This window comes from Rhipicephalus microplus, chromosome 1 (assembly GCF_043290135.1).
Source record: "Rhipicephalus microplus isolate Deutch F79 chromosome 1, USDA_Rmic, whole genome shotgun sequence".
Lineage (NCBI taxonomy): Eukaryota > Metazoa > Arthropoda > Arachnida > Ixodida > Ixodidae > Rhipicephalus > Rhipicephalus microplus.
Genome location: NC_134700.1, coordinates 159,195,183 through 159,216,440, shown reverse-complemented (window position 1 = coordinate 159,216,440; position 21,258 = coordinate 159,195,183). Strand labels below are relative to the sequence as shown.

Below are 21,258 nucleotides of genomic sequence, written 5' to 3'. Positions count from 1 at the left end.
GCGGCCAGTAGTTACATCGGTATGCGAGGCTTCTCGGATGATGTCCTCCTCTCTGAAGTGAAGTTCGCATACCTACCAAGGAAATTTACATACAATGAGCAAACCAGTGAGTATTTGACAAAGTGCGGCTTGTGAACCACTTATTCAAGCATATGCAAATATTGAATTTACATTTGCAATGAAACAACAATGCTCTACCAGAAAGAAAGCTTACCCTGGAATTCTCGGTCACGGAGAGGTCTTCCTGTGGCACAGCGCGTATTCACGCGTTCCTCAGAGTTTGATCCCTTGAGAACTTGAAAACGTGCACTTTCGTGTCCACGGTGTAGTTGCCACGGCATCGCGGCACACAGCATTTGCACGGCATCTCACCGTCGCACCTTCAACATTCTGAAGCCGCACGTGCGTTGCTGCGACGTGCTGGGACCAGCTGAACCGGTCAAGCCGCCTCTTGCAGCCGCCCCATTAGCTGACGTGGCGCGACTGGAAAGGGAGGAGAACTGAGGCCTTCTCCCTTTCCAGTTGGTGTTGGCCCTGCTCGGTTGCTCGACCCTAGAGGACCAGCGTGACCTAGTGGCCCGAGCGCGTGCTGCAGCAGAAGCCACAGGGGTCCCGGACTAGGGACTCCTCCTAGATTTTGTAAGGGGCCGGCCCTTAAAGCCGTCCCCAACTCTCTCCTGTCAACTGAGTGAATAAAGTTTACTACCTACCTACCGGTTCGTCTATAGGCGCAATACTTGAGTTGTTTGGACATCCCCATACCATGCGGTACAGGGTGTTTTCAGAGTCCGGGCAGTATCTACAGCGCCGGCTGAAGTTGCCGGGGGTACAGTGCGTGGAATAGTTTGACGAAAAATTTAAAGATGTATAAAGAATGAGGTCACCCAGCTGTGTTGTTGCTTGAAGCCGCTAGTGCGAAGCTCCCATAATTATTCGATATGCATGTAAGTTCAGTCGGTCCACGAGTCTGTATGCGGAAACATTGTTGAGAAATTGGTAGCATAGCGTATACAGTACTGCGCCAGAAGGCACACCAGCTGGGTTTTTAAGCAAGTACCAATAATTGTTCATAAATATAGACCTGGTAGCATAATATGTAACGAGTCACTGTTGCGTTGAATATTTCTTAACCACAAATCTACCTGGTTCTTGTAATATGTTGTTCACTCACTCACTCACTCACTCACTCACTCACTTGTATAAATTTATATGACAACAGTAAGCACGTTGAGGCTCATTCATAGTGCACACAACTATCCTATTTGTGACAACCAGTGATTTAAGAAACTGAAAGGAATCGCACCACATTAGGAAAGTGCATTGGAAGGATGAACAAACAAGTTCTATAGGAACAGATGAAGTACATACGACGCAACTGCGCCGCAAATGAGTATTGAGAATGGAGCAGTCGAAAAGCTTTTTAAAATAATTGATCTTTTATTTACTTTTCTTTTTAAAATGAAATGCACGGAATAAAGAGGTCACCACTACCACTCAAAGATATCGCTTCCTCACCTGTAAAGGATAGAAACAGCGCACAATACTGTATTCTGTTGTTTTCCTCCTTTCTATCTCTCTCATTAAGAGCTTCGAAACAAAGAATATGACACATCAGTCCCCGTACAATGATGAGCGATGCTATCTCATGGTATTCCAAGCTGGCACATAAACGAGTACGGTCTGAGGAAGTGAAGTGCTGGTTCAGTCTGGACACGCGCGATGAAGTGGTCGATTTCGGGTTGCGTCCAGGTTTCCTTGTACGTCATGTAGTGCCACACTGCAAGGAGGGACGGGCAGTTCGAGTCTGAATCAAAGGCCGACTCCCCAAAGGAATATTTACCGTGAGATAGTAATACGACAACAGCATGCCAGTAAGGAAGCTCACAGTTGGTTTTCTTGCCAGTAATTGAAAATCATAATTTAGACGGTGCCTCGAGCGCTCAATTATAGGCACTAAATGGTCCCTGCAGTCCGGGATATTTCATGCGCAAAGAGGTTTTAATTCTAATCGGTTGTTGTGATTTTTGTTTTGCTTAGTTTTTTTTTCATGCCTGCAAATTAGTTGAGCGGTGACGCCATGCCTTCATTATTGCCAGGATCGGCTAACTGGTTCTTGGTGGCTGATAAGAATTTGTAAAATCTAAAATAGGGAACTTTCGCCTACTTGATGTAGAAAAAAGTGTAAAAAACTACTACTACTACTACTACTACTACTACTACTACTACCACTACTACTAAATAAATAAATAATTGGCTGAGGTCCCCACCCCAATAACTACTAACACTGCTGCTACAAAAAACAAATAATTGAATTAACTGAATTTTGCAAGCCTGTGAGCATTCAAGTGCTGAAGCACACGACCTGGAAGCTTCATGAGTATATGACTGACTTACTTTTTTCATTTTCTCTTTCTTTCTTTCCTTCTTTCTTTCTTTTTTATTAGTTCTTTCTTTGCTTTCTTCCTTTCTTTCTTTCTTTCTTTCTTTCTTTCTTTCTTTCTTCACGCGTTGACAATAGAATCGTGTTTGTGTTTTTGACAACATGAAGTGGGCATCACGTACACCCGTGAGCATAAGTATACGGACCATGGCGGGGCGTGCTGAAATCGCTGTCTACGCCCTCTAGTGAACAACCGTCAGCTGTCAAGAACACTGCTTTCAAGGAATCCGTCGAGAAGGTGGCCACGAGAGTACATACGGCTCACCGCTGGGCTGTGAAGACGGTAAAAGTATACGGATAGTAATGGTTCGTGTACGCTTGCTCAAGGGTGTACGTGCTATTGCTGCACGCTTTAGCAAGTGAATTTCGGCGATTCGTACCGGAACCATCGTCGTAGCACTCTCGCTGAACCAGGTACTTGCAGTTGTCGGTGTCCACTATCATAGACTGGGATTTGGCTGTAATAAATCAACACGGACGATCGCGCTATGAGCGTGTGGGCTGAACAACCTCCTTTGAAACATGAAAACGAAGATTTTAAACCCGAAATCATCTGCTCTAAATAAAACGAAATGGCTTATATGTCGCCATATGCTTCATACCGCCGTTGTCGAGCCTCCTCTCCAAGTAGTTTTCTCCACTTACGGCTGCATACTCGTATCTGAAAAAAAAAAAGAGGGGCGGAAAACATGGCTGATTCCTCTGTCATAGAAATCGGTAAAAAATGAAAGTTAGACGTGTGTTCCCAGAGGTCATTAGGCGTTTATTGTGCATTGTTTCGCCACAAAGGTACAGGAATGAATGCTATAGCAGCAAATCGTAATGTCGTGCGAAGAACGGCAAACAGCTCGAAACGTGCAGCTCACTTCTCAAGCAGGTAGATCGCATGAAAAGAACAGACACAGGATGAGCGCAAACTCTCCCAGCTCGGCACTCGGAGCGTGCTGCTCAAGCAAAAATAGAGACGCACGAAACGAGAGCATAAGTATACACAGGACAAGCACGAACTCATGATAACATGTGAGGTATAATGAGATCACTGGAACTGGGAAAGTTTCATATGTAGGGAAAAGAAGAGAAAAGTGGGGCCCGTAACTGTCTGCATCAGGTGCGACACCTCAACACTATACCTCACAAGGGATGGGGGTAAGAAGAGATTAAAAGGATAGGATTAAAACGTATAGAGAGAGGGGGGGGGGAGGAGAGAGCGAGGCGAGGGACAGCGAGCGACGGAAGTAAAGAGGAGATAGGAAAGATTGAAACGGTCGCAGAAGTCCGAGGACGAGGCTCCACTCGACGAAAGCTCTTGTCGGCGACAGGAGATGGCGTAGGGCGAGTCCAGTCGGCCAGAGCTACGCTGTCGTCGGGGATCGGCGTCAGGAGATGGCGTAGGACCAGCCCAGTAGGCCATAGCTACACTGTCGTCGGAGATCACGAGGGCCCAACCGGTCGGCACGAAATCCAGCAAGCGAGTCCAACTGGGAAAGTACCACGTTCCTCATCTCTCACCACCGTGCACTCTTTGCGAGCTTCGCCACATGAATGGTCCAGCTCGCTCGCCTCACAATATTCTGTCTCGGCGCGCTCGCGGTCTTTTGATTGAATCAATATGTGCCGAAAAATCTACGACCAGTTACGTCTGTATAACAAGTGCTAACACGAAAATAGTGACACGTATTTCATGTACAGCCTGATTTACATGCCGCGCTCATGATGGGCTCGCAGCTGGTTGGCCAGCTTGATTTTCACAGAAATCGGTACTTTGAGAGGCGAATGTATGATGAATATTGCCACCTGGCCATGAACTGCGGCGAGCACGAGCCCGCATCGAGGAGAAAAAGGAGGAAGAAGTTGTTGGGCTAGCGCGCTCTCGCCGAGGCTTTTGGCTCTTTTTGAATTGTGGTGTCCCTGACCTGCGCCTCTGTGACTACGCGGTATTCTTTACCTGAAGTCCCTCTTGTTCACGCGCGACAACTGGTGGAGTCGCTGGGTATTCCCAGTCAATGATCCAAACGCCTCCTGGGAGCCCTATACCCGCAGTCGCAACACCTGTCCACCGGGCCAGCCGGAGAATCCGAGGATTGTCCCCCGAGCGTGAACCTCTACCGGAGATGGCATCAACTGCACCACCCCAGAGCGGTACGGAAAATATTCCGATGGCTAATTACACGCTGCAGAAGCCACGAGTGCCGAAGGTGTTCCGCGGCTCCATGTTGGAGGATGTTGTGGACTGGTTGGCTCACTTTGAACGCGTTGCGGCTTTCAACGAGTGGACCGACGCCAACAAGCTGCGGAATGTATATTTCAGCCTTGAGGACGGAGCTCGTACTTGGTACGAGAACCGCGAACCCTTCTCGTCGTGGACGATGTTTTGCCGTCAGCTGCTAGCAAGTTACGCTGACCCCCATCGCCGTGAACGAGCGGAACGGGCCATCCAATCACGCATCCAAATGCCGAACGAGAGCGTGATGGCGTACGTGGAGGACATGACGAGCCTTTTCCGTCGCGCTGACCCAGGTATGGGAGAAGACAAGAAGTTGCGCCACCTAATGCGAGGAGTTAAGGAGCAACTCTTCGCTGGTCTCGTGCGAAGTCCCCCGAATACTGTGGCAGAGTTTTTAACTGAAGCAACGACAATGGAAAACATGCTGCAGCAGCGATCAGCTGTGTACGACCGCCACGTGAATGTTGCCTCGCCGGTGGACCAGATTGGAGTTGCGGGGAGTAACGTCAATCTCGAAGCTCTCTGCGACCTCATCAGATCGGTGGTACGCGACGAGCTGCAGAAGATTCACGGGCCGCCTCCACCTGCTGCGGGATCCATCTCCAGCCTCATCAGGAGTGAAGTACAGCAGGCTTTGCAAGTCCCGCTGTCCAACGATGCTTCCCCACCTGTACCGATCGAGCCTCACCGTGCGTCTTATGCCGAGGCTGGGAGCTGTTACGTCGCTCCTGCATCGTACGCCGAAGCTGCGAGTCGTTACGCTCCTCCACGCCGTTTCGTACACCCTGCACATCGCGATCCACTCCCAGCAGTTCAACCAGTCCAGCATTTCGAGAATCGGCAGCTCCTCCCGCGGAAATCGGACGTATGGCGCACACCGGACAGGCGGCCGCTGTGCTACCACTGTGGCGAAGCCGGACACGTGTACCGCGAATGCCAGTACCGTCGCCTCGGACTTCAGGGTTTCGCCGTCGACTCACCCAGGCCAAGATTTGGCGAAAGACCCAGAGCGATTGAGGAGTACCTGTCCGAGCAGCGCATGCCACTGCTCCCGCGGCGCCAGTCACGATCACCATCTCCAAGAAGGTCTTCGTCAAGTGTCCCGAACTACCCAGGGGCGGCGCCAGCACGGCCGCTCAGCCCTAGGCGGGAAAACTAACGACAGCGACCTTCGGGGGCGGGGCCGCTGATAAACGACACGAACAAGGGCCCCAATCCATGCGAGTACGTACCAGCAGTGGTTCAACGACGACAGCTCCCGAATCAGAAAGCCGACTTTCCCTAGATATACCTGTAGTGCTCGACGGCCGCCACGATATTACAGCTTTATTAGACACAGGGGCCGACTACTCCATCATGAGCAGAAAACTGGCGACGCATCTCAAGAAAGTGGGTACGCCGTGGTACGGGACACAAATCCGTACAGCCGGCGGGCACGTCGTCACCCCTCTCGGTATCTGCACGATTAGAGTCGGCATTCGCAAACGCACATTTCTCTGCAGCTGCCTTATACTTCCTGAATGCTCCCGAGACCTCATCCTAGGCGTCGACTTTTTACGTGAATACGGTGCTATCATTGACCTCCGACAGCGCACAGTGACGTTCTCTACAGACAAAGCAGAAAAGCCTGATGACAGCCATCTCAGTTCGCTTCGTGTTTCGGCCGACATAATCACGTTGCCTCCACGTTCAAGCATCCTGGTTGAAGTCGTGTGTGACGAGATACGTGACGGTGAGGCAGTCGCCGAAGGCAACTTGACACTTTTGTTTAGCATAGGTGTCTGCGCAGCCCGCAGCCTCATTACGCTTCACGACAGACGTGCCACGCTGCTTGTGACAAATTTTAGTAATGAGCAGCGGCACCTGTTTCGACGCACCGCTATCGCTTTCGCCTACCCCATCGAAGACGTTGCTGAATGTTTTTCTGCCGCATCAATAAATAGTGGGCTACAATCGACATCGACCGGCGTTTCTAAGGCTCTTGAAAAGGTGGACATCAATTCGAGCCTCACGCAGAAAGAACGCGCAGCGCTGCAGGAGCTGTTGCTTGAATTTCAAGAGTGTTTCGCTTCGTCCTCAAAGGTGCGTCAAACGCCCCTTATGAAACACCGGATTATTATACACACCGATGTCTCGCCCATAAAGCAACAACCCTACCGAGTTTCTGCCAAAGAACGTGACGCGATCAATGCTCAAGTCGAAGAGATGCTTCAGGATGATGTTATACAGCCGTCCAATAGTCCATGGTCATCGCCAGTCGTTCTTGTAAAGAAAAAGGACGGAACGTTGCGTTTCTGCGTGGACTACAGAAAGCTGAACGACGTGACAAAAAAAGACGTGTATCCTCTGCCACGCATCGATGATTCACTAGACAGACTACGGCGAGCAAGGTATTTTTCATCCATAGACTTGAAAAGCGGATACTGGCAGATTGAGGTTGATGAAAGAGACCGAGAAAAAACTGCTTTTGTTACACCGGACGGCCTGTATGAATTCAAGGTGCTTCCCTTCGGCCTGTGTTCTGCACCAGCGACATTCCAAAGAATGATGGACACTGTTCTTACCGGTCTGAAGTGGAACACCTGCTTAGTTTATCTCGATGATGTCGTCGTATTTTCGGTCACTTTCGAGGAACACTTGAAACGTCTGCAGGCTGTTCTGGAAGCACTCCACTCTGCGAACCTCACGCTGAAGCCAGAAAAATGCCACTTTGGCTATAGAGAACTTAAATTTCTGGGGCATGTTGTGAGCGCAGACGGTGTTCGACCTGACCCCGACAAGACAACCGCCGTAGCCTCCTTTCCCGTTCCCCGTGACAAGAAAGCAGTACGCCGCTTCCTCGGTCTGTGCGCCTACTATCGTCGCTTCATCGCCAATTTTTCTAGAATTGCCGAGCCTCTGACTCGTCTCACACGTGACGACGTACCATTCGTTTGGAATGAAGAACAGAACGCGGCTTTTATCGATCTACGTGAGCGTATGCAGGCACCACCAGTTCTTGCTCACTTCGACGAGGATGCTGCCACGGAAGTTCATACCGACGCGAGCAATGTAGGTCTCGGCGCCGTGCTTGTCCAACATCAAGAAGGCACCGAGCGCGTGATAGCTTACGCCAGCCGTGCCCTGTCTCGCGCCGAGATGAACTATTCCACCTCGGAGAAAGAGTGCCTAGCAGTAGTGTGGGCCACTATGAAATTCAGGCCTTACCTCTACGGTCGTCACTTTAAAGTAGTTACTGATCATCACTCATTGTGCTGGTTAGCCAATTTACGAGACCCGTCTGGGCGTCTGGCACGATGGAGCCTTCGTTTGCAAGAGTTTGACCTTACCATTGTCTATAAATCAGGCCGCAAGCACGAAGATGCTGATTCCTTGTCACGTGCACCTACTGGAGTTTGTGATCCCGACAATGACGATGACTGCGGCTTCCTCGGAGTCCTCACTGCAACAGACTTGATCGCACGACAACACGATGACGTCGAGATTCGCGCAATCATTGACCAACTAGAAGGACGCAACACACCCGTACCTCGGCACATCTCTCGCAATCTCTCTTCGTTCTGCCTGCGGAACGGTGTCTTGTATAAATCAAACTCGAACGGCAATGGGAAAGCCTACTTGCTAGTGGTCCCATCTGACATGCGAGACGACATTCTTCTGGCCTGCCACGACGAACCCACATCCGGGCATCTAGGTTCTTCACGAACTCTCGCCAGAGTTCAACAGGCGTACTACTGGCCGAGACTTGCTATGTACGTCAAGAGATATGTGAAAAGCTGCCGTGAATGTCAACGCCGCAAATCTCCGCCACTGAAGCCTGCAGGCCTGCTGCAACCAATCACACCACCAAGGTCGCCGTTCGATCAAATAGGCATGGATTTACTGGGGCCGTTTCCTCTGTCATCTGCCGGTAACAAATGGATAGTTGTAGCGACAGATTATCTAACGAGATACGCCGAGACAAGAGCCCTGCAACGAGCTACAGCTTCCGATGTTGCCCAGTTTTTCGTCGAACAGATCGTTCTTCGCCATGGCGCCCCGTCTTGCGTCATCACTGATCGCGGAACAGCTTTCACGGCTCAGCTCATTGACGATGTATTCAAGCTAAGCTTCACGAGCCATCGCAAGACGACGGCGTATCATCCGCAGACTAACGGCCTGACGGAACGACTTAACAAGACCATCGCCGATATGTTGTCCATGTATGTAGACGTTCAACACAAGACGTGGGATCAGGTCCTTCCATACGTAACATTCGCCTACAACACTGCCATCCAAGAAACGACACGATTCACACCGTTCCGTCTCGTCTATGGGCGTGAGGTCCAGACCATGTTGGACGCTATGTTGCCACACGATTACGACGGGTCGCTCACACCTGACGCTGAGCAGCTTGCTCAGTTTGCCGAAGAAGCTCGACAGTTGGCACGCCTGCATATCACGCAACAACAAACTGCAGATGCACGCCGCTACAATCTTCGCCATCGACAGGTCGAATACCACCCAGGAGATCTAGTTTGGGTATGGACTCCGGTTCGCCGCCAAGGGTTGTCCGAAAAGCTCCTGAGTCGCTACTTTGGACCCTACAAAGTAGTGCGTCGCATCAGTGACGTGAATTATGAGGTGGTTCCATATGGAACCATGTCACCCCAGCGTCGAAAGCACTACCCAGAGATTGTTCACGTTGTACGGCTCAAGCCGTACTTCGTACGTTAGTGGGACCGTGCCTCAGCCTTGTTCTTTTGTTGTTGTTTTTTCTTGAGTGTGCCCACAGTGTGCATGTCTGCTTTACTTCCGCTTATCCACTACCATTCGCGCGAGCATCGGGGCGATGCTTTTTTTTTTTCAGTGGGGGAATAATGCCACCTGGCCATGAACTGCGGCGAGCACGAGCCCGCATCGAGGAGAAAAAGGAGGAAGAAGTTGCTGGGCTAGCGCGCTCTCGCCGAGGCTTTTGGCTCTTTTTGAATTGTGGTGTCCCTGACCTGCGCCTCTGTGACTACGCGGTATTCTTTACCTGAAGTCCCTCTTGTTCACGCGCGACAATATGAATGAAAGGTGGAAACATGAAAATCATTAGGTGAATCACGTCCAACAATAATTGACGTGCCGTGCTCACGGTGTGCTCATGGTCGCTTGGCTTGCTTGATATTCACTAAAAGGGGTAATGCGTGAGGTGACTGTATGATGAACACAAATGACAAATGCTAACCTGAAAATCGTGACATGCATGTCAGTGTTGGCTTGATTTACATACCTCTCTTCGACAAATCAGAGGCCACATCATATACATCATGCTGTATAAGACATGCGTGACATGATTTGCCCGTTAAGACGAGTCACTTATGGTCGTCATGCACACTTGTCCTGCCGTACTGACGGCAGTATATACAAAGTTAACTAAACATCTGCAAAAGCGCATAGAGAGTGGCGTAAAATCGTGCAGTTCATCACATGAATGTTGCGATTTTCATCGTACGACCTGCCATTTATATTCGTCATTCAGTCATCTATGCCAACCACTTTTGCTACATTTCCTGTTAACCAAATGGCCAGGAAAGCACGAAGTCACAGACAGACAGACAGACAGACAGACAGACAGACAGACAGACAGACAGACAGACAGACAGACAGAGGGACAGACAGAGGGACAGACAGACAGACAGACGGACAGAGGGACAGACAGAGGGACAGACAGACAGACAGACAGACGGACAGACAGACAGACAGACAGACAGAGGGACAGACGGACAGACAGACAGACAGACAGACAGACAGACAGACAGACAGACAGACAGACAGACAGACAGACAGACAGAGGGACAGACAGACAGACAGAGGGACAGACAGACAGACAGACAGACAGACAGAGGGACAGACAGAGGGACAGACAGACAGCCAGAGGGACAGACAGACAGACAGACAGACAGACAGACAGACAGACAGACAGACAGACAGACAGACAGACAGACAGATAGATAGATAGATAGATAGATAGATAGATAGATAGATAGATAGATAGATAGATAGATAGATAGATAGATAGATAGATAGATAGATAGATAGATAGACAGACAGATAGATAGATAGATAGATAGATAGATAGATAGATAGATAGATAGATAGATAGATAGATAGATAGATAGATAGATAGATAGATAGATAGATAGATAGATAGATAGATAGATAGATAGATAGATAGATAGATAGATAGATAGATAGATAGATAGATAGATAGATTTAATAATACCGGCAGCCAAGCGCCCAAGTGCCGCGCAGCTCGCATTTCCTCATCGTGTTAGTACAGATGCGCGCACGCGTAGGCAATTAAAATTGCCGCTATTTCTTTCGGATTCAGATAAAGAACAGCGGTATACTTCATTAGCTGCTGCAGAAGCGCGCGTAATGAGTAAAACATGCGTTGCTCCGCGTAAAATTAACACTGCTCCTCCGCAACTTCAGCCGCGCAGGATATATATGGCGGCGGGCCAGGTGGTCGCGGTACTTTCCCCGTTCCAGTGATTTTATGGTTTAACGTCCCAAAAACACAATATTATTAACATTTGGGGATCAACGCCCCAAGACCGCCAATGATTATGAGAGATGCCGTAGAGGAGGTCTCCGGAAATATCGACTACCTGGAGCTCTTTAACGGGCACCCAAGTCTGAACACACGGGCCTACAAGCATTTTCGCCTCCATCGAAAATGCAGCCGCCACAGCCAGGATTCGATCCCGTCACCTGTGGGTCAGCAGCCGAGTGCCCTAATCACTATATCACCATGGCGGGACAACAACATGATCATGAAAGACGCCGTAGTGGAGAGCTTCCAACTAAATTCAAGTTCACAGGCGAGGGCGAACTATCAAGTGCCACAGAGTGCGCTTTTTACGCGAACATAGCTGCTACAGCAAGCGAAGTGGCCTTCATGTTCTTTGAAATTTCAACGCCAGCACAAGACGTACAAGTCGGCCCGGTCACGAGATAAGAATGCGCACTTCGCAACAAGCTGAGCTTTAAAGCGCTCACTCGCGCTCGTCGCGCCATCTCGCTAGCCATAACGAGAACAGGCTGAAGTAGCCGAGCTCTGAGTACTACCGGCAGTAAAGGGTGTATATAAATAGCTCACCGTTAGTATACTACGAAGAGCATACGGTTTGTGGCCGAGTAGTTTCACACCGCGCACTGCGGAGCGAGAGGTCGTATGTTTACCTCTCTGTGACACAACTTTTATTGTTCTTTTTCTTTGCCATCTGTCAGTGTATATTTTGCAACACTATATTCGCGACGAAAATACGTCAGTGGAGCCATGGTGGATGTAGCCTGGCATAAAACGCGTTTGTGTTGAAAATTAAAGCCAGTTCTGTGGCAGTGAAATCTGAGCTAAGAGTGGCGGTGGACGGCAAGTGCCTCCACGTGCAAGGTTCGATCGCAAGCTAATTTCTTTCTTCACATTTCTCCATCGTCTTCATCTTTTTTTTTTCATTTCTTTATTTTGTGATAATTTATAATTTCCTACATCTTCCACTTCTTTTTTTCCTCCCATGTTGCCCTCTATCCTTACCCCTCCCCTAGCCTTCACATTACACCGGCTCACCCTTATAATTTCCCTCCCACCCCTTGATGTCCTGTACTGTACAAGACTATAAAATGATTTACCATCTCCCCTCACCCTTATCTTCCCAATTCTCACTTCCATTTCCTGCCCACCTGCCATAATATAATATGCATGGTATATGCTATAGCTGCTGCTTATGGTTAAGGATCCCGTTCAGGTTGAGAATCGTGCATAGCTTTACGATGAAATGCTTCTGTTACATAAAAGCAAGCGCGGCTGACGAAGGTTCATCAATCAAACGATCAAACAGCATTACAATAATGAATATGTTTGTGTCTCGTATAGATATTCTATATCAAGTACTTCAAAACACGTCTCACTTAACAGGTCCTATCTATACCGTGAAATGCTTATTCAGGCTAACATACGGTCACATAGACTTATACCGCTGTCACATGGTGCACTGGTGATTGCGGTTAAAGCCGACACTGATCAAACTGCTCAACAGTGATGGGACCCGTACTGCAGCTTGCGTAAGGGAATCAATCAAAAACGAGAAAATCAATCCAGATCAGGTCCGACGGTTATCACTTGTTTGGGAGCATGTTGGCATGAACGAAAACCTGCAGTGGGAAGATTGCAACGATTTCTATGAAATAAATTTCTCAAATACGGCTGACTTGCGAGTATGGAAATTGAGATCAATGCAATGATTTTGTTGAGTAAAACGTTCTGATCTAACTCAAATCATCGTATAATTCTCGAGTAAGGTAGACAATGCGCTATAATATTTGGGATAGTTTTTCAGGCCGTGTCAATTTACTTGTGCCGTCTCTCGCCGGTACCAATGATCAATTTCACCGCTACCGCTTGTAGCTATAGAGTCCTACATCGCTGTGTAGTGCTGTGTCCTGTATGTTCGTCGTGCCGTTGGTATACGCTATTCTCCCGCAATGTCCTACATTCACTTCTGTCAAAAAGGGTCTTAGCAAGCTACGTTGCAGGGTCAGTCGATTAATTATTTCTCAGAAATCGATAGCACTTAATCGAACAAGAGAAAGAAGGCGCACAGAAGCAGAGGACAGGCGCTATTCGCAACCAAGCTTTATATCAAAAGGTCTCCCTAATATAGCTTATCACATTAAAAGGAAAAACTGTGACAGTGTCAGTGACACATCTGTAGAGCTGCATAGTGAAAAAAAAATCTCTTTTTAGAAACGTGGCTATTATATACATATATTGCTGTTCGGATCCTGATTAGCGTTGTGGACCGGCACATGCAAAGCACCTGCTCGTTGCGGTACCATCGGATATCTTAAAAAGTTCGAAAGTCGTCGGAAATGTCCTCTTGGGACAGTACGAATTTCTCAGAGAGCTTTCCAAAGGACAAAAAAAAAAGACTTGTCCCAATCCGGAATATAGCTTACAAAAAGAGCAATTCACTATACACAATACCATCGTCATTGTCAGGTATAAATTTACCAAAAAAAGTTTTCTAATGGACAAAAAATTTTAGCGATTTATTTCTCTGAAAAAAAAAAGCTTCTCAGTCGACGTAATATTTGTCTACGTCCAAGTTTGCTTACATGAATGGGCAAAAAAAATCTCGATTGACGGTTTACAGGCGTCCTAGGCTCTCATCCAGGAGCAAAACATGAATGTTTTTTTGTCAGCTAGGAATTTATTTGTTTCTGAGAAATCGGCAAATAAATTTCAGCGTAGTTTCGTGCTGTGAATGAGTGGACCACAATTTCTCTTCGTAACTCATCTTTTTTTGTCAACTTGCAGGTCTGTATCGCAAAAGAATAGCGTGTGACTGCAGTTTATAGGTGATGCGCTGTCAGCGTCTTATGTCCGTCTGTTATTGCTGTCCTCCTTTCGCTATTGCACTGTTTACTGTGCGAAAAAAACAATTAATGCTAATATTTCACATGTTTCTGTGAATTAAGAAGTCTGCAGAAAAATTAATGAAGGTTGTTGTTATTCAGCTGGGAAGAACAAAGATTATGACGCATTGCCAGATAATGTTTGAGTTCTACGTAATGAAGGCACGAACAGTTCAGGCGAATAAATGACGGGGACGGCCGCGACGTAAATTGCATGACAACGTCAGTGCAACACGGATGTTTTTCGCGCGTGTTCACTCATTATTAGTGGGGCATTACTTACTTACTTCTTTCTTTTTTCTTTCTTTCTTTCTTTCTTTCCTTCTTTCTTTCATCTTTCTTTCTTTTTCTCTCTCTTTCTTTCTTTGTTTCTTTCCTTCTTTCTTGCCAGGGCGCCATTTGATTTCGGTGCTGTACGAACTAGTCGAAGGGTGCAGATGATCAAATCTGAAGAGCATACTTAACGTGTCTACTAAACGTGAGTTGGACAGAAGGTCTGGACACCTTATTTACGTAAACTTCAAGCACTTGAATTCTCTAGAATCCTGGTGCTGAACATATCATTTCAGGAGGCAGCTGGCCAATGGTAAAGTGTCCTCAGGTGCAGAAAAAATTTTTGTGATTTAAGCCGCAGTTCTAAAAGGCACGGTGCACATATATTGTAGCACGATAGGTTATTGATTGATATGCGGAGATTAACGTCTCAAAACCACCATATAGTTATGAGAGACGCATTAGTGGAGGGCTTCAGCAATTTCGATCACTTATGGTTCTTTAACGTGCACCTAATTCTGAGCACATGGGCCTACTGGATTTTCGCCTCCATCGAAAATGCAGCCGCCGCAGCCGGAATTTGATTCCATCAGCAGTCGAGTGCCTTAGCCACTAGACCACCGCGGCGGGGCGCGATAGATGATGTCATTCTCGCTGATACAGGTGGCCGTAGACGTTCTCTAGGCTCCGACCGAAGTGACGGCCCAGTACCGCGTGCACGCTGCAATGGCGTTCTGCTTTTTTTTTTGGCGAGTAACACCACCGAAATACAGCGATACACATAAGTAATCTGTGTTAAAGGGATGGAATAAGGCCCCAATGAGACGAACACAAGAACAGACGTGGACGACTTGTCGTTCGTATCACAAGACGCCTTACTTTTTTCGTTGATATTACACCAAGTATAGATATATACCAATAAAATGTTCTCGCTGTTTCACCCTTTATTAATATGTGCATTGATTTTACAACTAAGAGTACGTATGGAACATGGCAAGCATGGTACTGCTCAGCAGTATGACGAAGAGGCGTGTCACAATAAGTTTCCAGGTGGTACCAATCTAATAATCATCGCAAAAGACGCCCTCCCCCCCACCCCACACACACAAAGGAGAAAAAAAGGCGGTATCACTCTGTGTGTGAGCTAGGAAGGCCAGCTTGCATAACAGATACTTTCGACACACTTCTCTTACGACGCGCGGACAGTGCCAGACAGAAAGCGCACCCTGAACGTATATAGTCCGGTACAGCGCTCACAAACTCGCGAACGGCTGGGCCGACAAGATATCGTCGCGGCCCGGCGATGCTATCGCCACGTCACTGACTAAGATTTAGTGCATACGCCTTATAAGCGTACCTGGTAATTCCGAGCCACCGACGCAATATAATGCGTTCACGCAGCAGCTGCAGTGACCTGTTCTAACGAAAAAAAGCCAGCGTGAAAGATGCTTTGCGAGTGACGAAACGATGTTCAGAGTCGATTTCTAGAATACGGTGCTTTGGACAGTTGAGGGGCGATGGCGAGGCAGTCACTCACCGCTTCTTGCCGCAGCGCTCCGTCGAGTTTTCGGAGTAGCAGACGAAGTTGGCATCGTCGGATCTGTCGAAACTGTCACGTTGGCAGTAAGCATGCCCATCGGGAGGGATCCACAGCGACCAAGCTATCGCGTTGTAGCCGCAGTCCAGAGTCTGCATCCTCAGAACACGACCAAGCACATGCATGAGGCTAAGCAGGTCAATGTTAAGGTGACAATTGCATAAAGTTGAAGATTTGATCACGACACAATGTAAACTTAGCACACAGATGCAGACAGCAACAGGTACATACATCTCGCTTCCATAACTTGCGTTTGGGCCATTCCACGCGCTTCCCGAACAGCCGCAACGCACGTGCCGCCACACTTGCCGCACACAAGCAGATGGTGAAAAAGCATCGCCAATTGGCTTATTTGTCCCCCGCTTGCGTGCGGCAGGGGTCCCGGCACGTGCGTTGTGGCTGTGCGGGTAGCGCGTGTAAAGGCCATTACGGCTTGTCTGTTGACGTGGCAACATTCGTCCTCCTTCGTAAGAGCGCCGACACCAAATGCTTCCATAATGTTTTTTCTAACTCCGTAGAAAAAAAAGCTAACTTGGGACTGCTATGGTGCATGACTAACAATTAGTAATCTTATGTTGCACAGGCTATATCGTTCATCTTACGATTTCGAAACTCCACAAGGAAGATTTATAACTCCTTGGATGACTTGTCCTTATTACCACATCCCGTGTAAGGCAAGCTACTCATCACTCCTTCCTCCTCTCTTGACAGCTTCCCGTTGTTTCCTTCATAATTTCTATTTCTCTCGAACACCTAGCCGTGCCCCTCCAGAAGATGCAAAAATAGTGCATTTTCCTCACCTAACTCATTTCCTTCTCCTATACTCATAGTCACCTTTACGACCTCAAAAGAAGCGCTAGTTGGCGGCTCTGTTTTCCTGATGGTTTTTTAGTGAGCGCAGGTGAATGAAGCTACTAGCTTTAATATGAAGCAACTAGCACTGAAGCACCTAGCTTTGGCTAAATTTTTCCTGTTGTAGTAAATATGCATTTCTCAGAACCGTTGAGTTTTCCGCGTACACTGACAATCACGATGCCCGGCTCTGTTCTCGAATGTCGTTTGAGTGATAACCACTGGCTTACGCATTTAAGCAAGTGCGGCCCGAATTTCCCCATTGAAATAAATATGCATTTTTCAGAAGCGTTGGCCTTTGCGCTTACCCTGACAATCATAACGTTTGGTTGTTTTTTACGCAATGTTTTGAATTGCAAGGCACTGCCAGTAGCGTTGGCTTGCTACCATTGAAGAAAGTTTCATTCTGACTTCTTCGTTGATCTCGCTCTGCAATGCTCTATCATCATGTGCACCTCTGCCTTTACTTGAGAGTGAGCTACCGTGCATCACACCATTTAAAAAATCACTGCAAATGGAAGAAGGAAGCAATAATATTGAGGCACACCTGTTTGAGGTCGAAAATAGCGAGCGGCGTGTCCCAGCAGGAATGGTCGTAGCCACCCGAAGCAGGTGCCAGAAGTCCACAACCGATGATCACCATAGAGAGTATACAGACAGCCATTCTCGCTATAGCACAGCGCTCAGTCCTCGGTATAGTTGTGTCCTCGGGCACTGACGGGAGACAAGGAGAGAGGGTTGACGGTAACTGCAACCTCATTAGGTGTAAAGCGAAGTGAGCCCAGAAAGGGGGGATTGATGAAAGGTGTAGAGTAAAAGACGAGGCATCATCGGTCTTCGAAAGATAATAAAGAGTGATGAGGAAGGCTGTTCCAAGATGGTCTTACAACTAAGGAAGCGTGTTTCTTGCAGGGATTTCCTGCACGTCTATGAGATTTAAAGCTTTTCTTCTGCTTCTTCGCTGTTCAACCCTTCTTTTCCATCGTCTGGCTACATATCACGCCTCAGACATGGGAAATCTGGCTTCCCTTCTACTCGCAAAAACTACGCCGATTTTGTTTGCTGGGCACAGCGTTTAGAGGAAAGTGCTAGCGTTTCTTTCTTGTGTTCTTTTATTTCTTTTTGCTTGTATTGTGCACAACAGCTCAAAAACTGTAAAAAACGTAGATTTCACCTTGGTCCTTCAGGACGGCATGTGCGCATCTTTTCTCCTAGCACGTGACTAGAATAACATTCTAAGAATTATGATTCCCGGTTCTTTAATCATAATTACCATCACTACCTTTTCTGGTCCATCAAGACTGTCTTTAGCGCATGTCTCCACACACAACACATCACGTTAAAGCTCAAGAACTAGAATATAGACACACGGATAGCTTGTGACACGAAGGCTACTTTGTGGTTCGACACTTCCAGAGCCTCCGAAAACGTGGCTCACAGGGATGTTGCCAAAAACCTCCAACACTGACGAGTAGGTACTGAAGCCTCCAGCTACACTCTGAAACTCCGCATGGAAAAAAAATTATGAGATCCCATTATTGTGTTCAGAGCCTGTGGAAAACATACTTGTGCTTCGAGTGCACCCACAGTACCACCTCTAGTCGGACAACTCGAAGCTCGCTTTGTATGCTGAATCAACATTGAAAAGTATTGATCATGCTCTGGGTGGTTTGAACTCTGAGCTTTAAGAGCTGAGGCCCAATGCTCTACAACTACGGGCGCATGCATCAACGAGAGAAGTACAACTCCTTTATCAAACTGTACCACGTACAAGCAAGTGTCTTCAGACACTGATAGGGTCTCTCACAAGGCTTATGGCTTTCTTATAAGCTTCCATCTTGCAAGTGAGTGCTTCGGAACGCTTTCACGATGCTGACGGAATGCACTCGGGTCATCACTATGCCAGCTGTCCCCTCCAGGTGCCAATTATGATGCGAATCCGTCAAATTCACATAGCATAGTTCCAACTCACTCTTGATTACATTCCAAGAAACAAAAGCAATTTATCCTTTTGTGGGAGTATCAGTCAGCAATTGTAATTAGTATGAAATAAAATATTTAATTTTTCTTCAGCCAGTCCCGTTCTATTTCATGACATGAAAAAAATGAAGTCAAAGGCATTTAAATGCCTGCGGAAGTAGGTTTTGGCTGCACTCATTTCTGGAGAATAAACGTAGCACTTTTGACTTTGGTCCTGAAGCGGGGCACGCCGAATGACCCGTCGAACATCGTAGTAACTTCACCAAAGTGGTCGATTACAGTCATACGCAGCGCACTAAAGTTAAGCCAAAGATACTGGCCATGGAGAAGGTCAAGTTCATCCAATGAGCAATGTATTTCGCACTTTTCTTGTTACAAGGTTGATACAACTATAGCACAAAAAAGTCGCATACACAAAGAAAAACACTGCTGTCGAAGGGGCTATGCTACCCCTGTTGACATTATTAATGAACAGCAGTCGATTTCCGTCGTGATTTCTTTCCTAAGGTTGTAGCCAAATGCAATTAGTCACTTAGCGGGCCTTCCAAAGGTGCACATTGATACAGAAAGTTGCTAACTTACGTAGCACTGAAGGGCTCACTGGAGCCGTTGCTGCTGTCTCCGCAGTCGCGCTCTGGTGAGCTCTGGCGTATGACGGGCTGCTTCGCTGATGATGGAAACTTAAAGACGGCTCTGGAACTCCTACTGGCGCCCTTACAGAAGGGGGTCGCCAGGGGTGAAGTGGTGGTTATGGTTAAAAAAAGAGAAAAAAATGGCTGTTTTCTGCAGCCCGTAAGGGAGCCCTGCTTGTGGCCACCGGGAAGGGAGTAGGAGAACAATAGAACGGGAGAGAGTAAAATTTAGAGACGCCCATGCGCAATTCTCAGGAAATGATAGCCCGCCAGGTAGAATTTCGCGCTCACTTCTATCAAGCAGCCTTTGCGGCCCATAAAGAGAGTGAGAGTCCAAAAAGTTTTAATGTGCGTCGTTGTGTTTGTTGTACGTATATATTTTGGTGTCAAGCGCGTGCCCATCGTGAATGAGCCATTGAGAGAGAAATAATGTGGTCTTTCAAGAAGGCGGTTTGACAATAACAGCCTGCGCGGGCGAGCGACCTGACATTAGAAGGCGTCTGAAAAGGAAGAGCAGCACATGAAGACATGGGCTTGCCCGGCCTTGCCCGCCACCTTAATAGCGGAACATGACGGGGCGCCTGCACGGGCGTCATACAACTTGGGTCGTTAGACAGTATATGCTGGTTGCTACACTTCACGGAAGTCAACTCCTTTTCCTACGTCACATTTGCCACGCTCACTTTCCTTTTTAAGCGGCCGTACGTTTCAGATCACTTTGTTCGTCGTACTGGCACAATGTGTTTACAAATGCAGTTATTATTCACTGCGCGCACGGCCGTATCAGCTATATTGCTTGCAATATATCAGCCGGCTACGCTGGATTTGTGGTTATGCAGGCTACAAGGTTTAATCAGGGAGGAGTGAACTTTTGCCCGTATTTGCAAAAATTCCTTATGCTAAACAATTTCGTAACAAAATATTTCAGCCAGTCACGATGCAGATGATGTCATTACAGAGGCTGGCTCACCATTGGAAAAAGGCATTTAGAAATTGAAAGTTTTGTGAATTCACCCTCTTATCTCAGATACATGTTACCCGGAATCGTTTAATCTTACGTTCAAAATATCCAGTTTGAACATCTATTTAGCTAGACGTCGACATTCTGACACGGGCATTTCGGGCAATGACTCCTAGTTATCTCATTCTCCGAAAACGTCAGCGTCGTCGGCTGCCCATGAAGTATCTGAGGGTCTTCGAACTTTCTCACAACTGTGTGGGACGTCGGCACAAGTGTGAAACGTTACACACTGCAATATGATTTCCATTGCACTAACTTTTCTTCCTTAAAACTTGACCTGCTTCGAATGGATCCAGACCACTTTTCAAGAGCTTAGTAAACATACCGGCAAGCGTGCGTGCACCCTGATCAATTAATTACAACCCGTTCTTGTGTGATAGTTTGAGTTTACATAGTCAAGCGTGTTATTTTGATGCGGCTGGTTGAAACCCACGATGACTATGGGCAATACTCAGCGCAGATCACGCCTCAGTGTTGGGAAAGCTTTACGTTTGTTGTTTAAACCACTTTCTACGAATTGCGCACAGGACGCGTACATTCAAGATTATTCTAGAGCCGGCGCGACTACCATTGACAATGCGGGAATATTCGACGGCACATGTATAAATGCCGACGCTCGTCAGCGCTTGTCAGTTGATCGACAGCCGATGCTCTGTTCCCCGCTCTCAGTGCCAGTGTGTTGCTGTAATCTGACTTTCTGCTTCATTATTGATTGATTGATTGATTGATTGAATGATTGATTGATTGATATGTGGGGTTTAACGTCCCAAAACCACCATAGGATTATGAGAGACG

General features: G+C 47.5%; 1 protein-coding gene across 1 annotated transcript; it reads right to left on the bottom strand.

Moving 5' to 3' along the window:
* Positions 1-1,415: 1,415 nt before the first annotated feature.
* LOC142768912 (uncharacterized) lies at positions 1,416-19,501 on the bottom strand. The gene is made up of 6 exons (XM_075871463.1): positions 19,393-19,501; positions 17,378-17,544; positions 15,919-16,070; positions 3,043-3,101; positions 2,821-2,898; positions 1,416-1,777 (listed from the first exon to the last, which is right to left on the bottom strand). Exons 2-6 carry the CDS (start codon positions 17,492-17,494, stop codon positions 1,644-1,646), a joined length of 540 nt encoding a protein of 179 aa, XP_075727578.1. The 5' UTR covers positions 17,495-17,544; positions 19,393-19,501; the 3' UTR covers positions 1,416-1,643.
* Between the last annotated feature and the right edge of the window lie 1,757 nt (positions 19,502-21,258).

What these genes read in the sequence shown, in the direction of transcription:
- LOC142768912 (XM_075871463.1), bottom strand. Translation starts at nt 17,494, where the DNA reads ATGGCTGTCTGTATACTCTCTATGGTGATCATCGGTTGTGGACTTCTG. An exon ending in GAGCGCTGCGGCAAGAAGCG is followed by an intron (nt 3,102 to 15,918) that starts GTGAGTGACTGC and finishes TTTTTTTTTCAG; the next exon opens with ATACGAGTATGCAGCCGTAA. An exon ending in GAGGAGGCTCGACAACGGCG is followed by an intron (nt 2,899 to 3,042) that starts GTATGAAGCATA and finishes GATTTATTACAG; the next exon opens with CCAAATCCCAGTCTATGATA.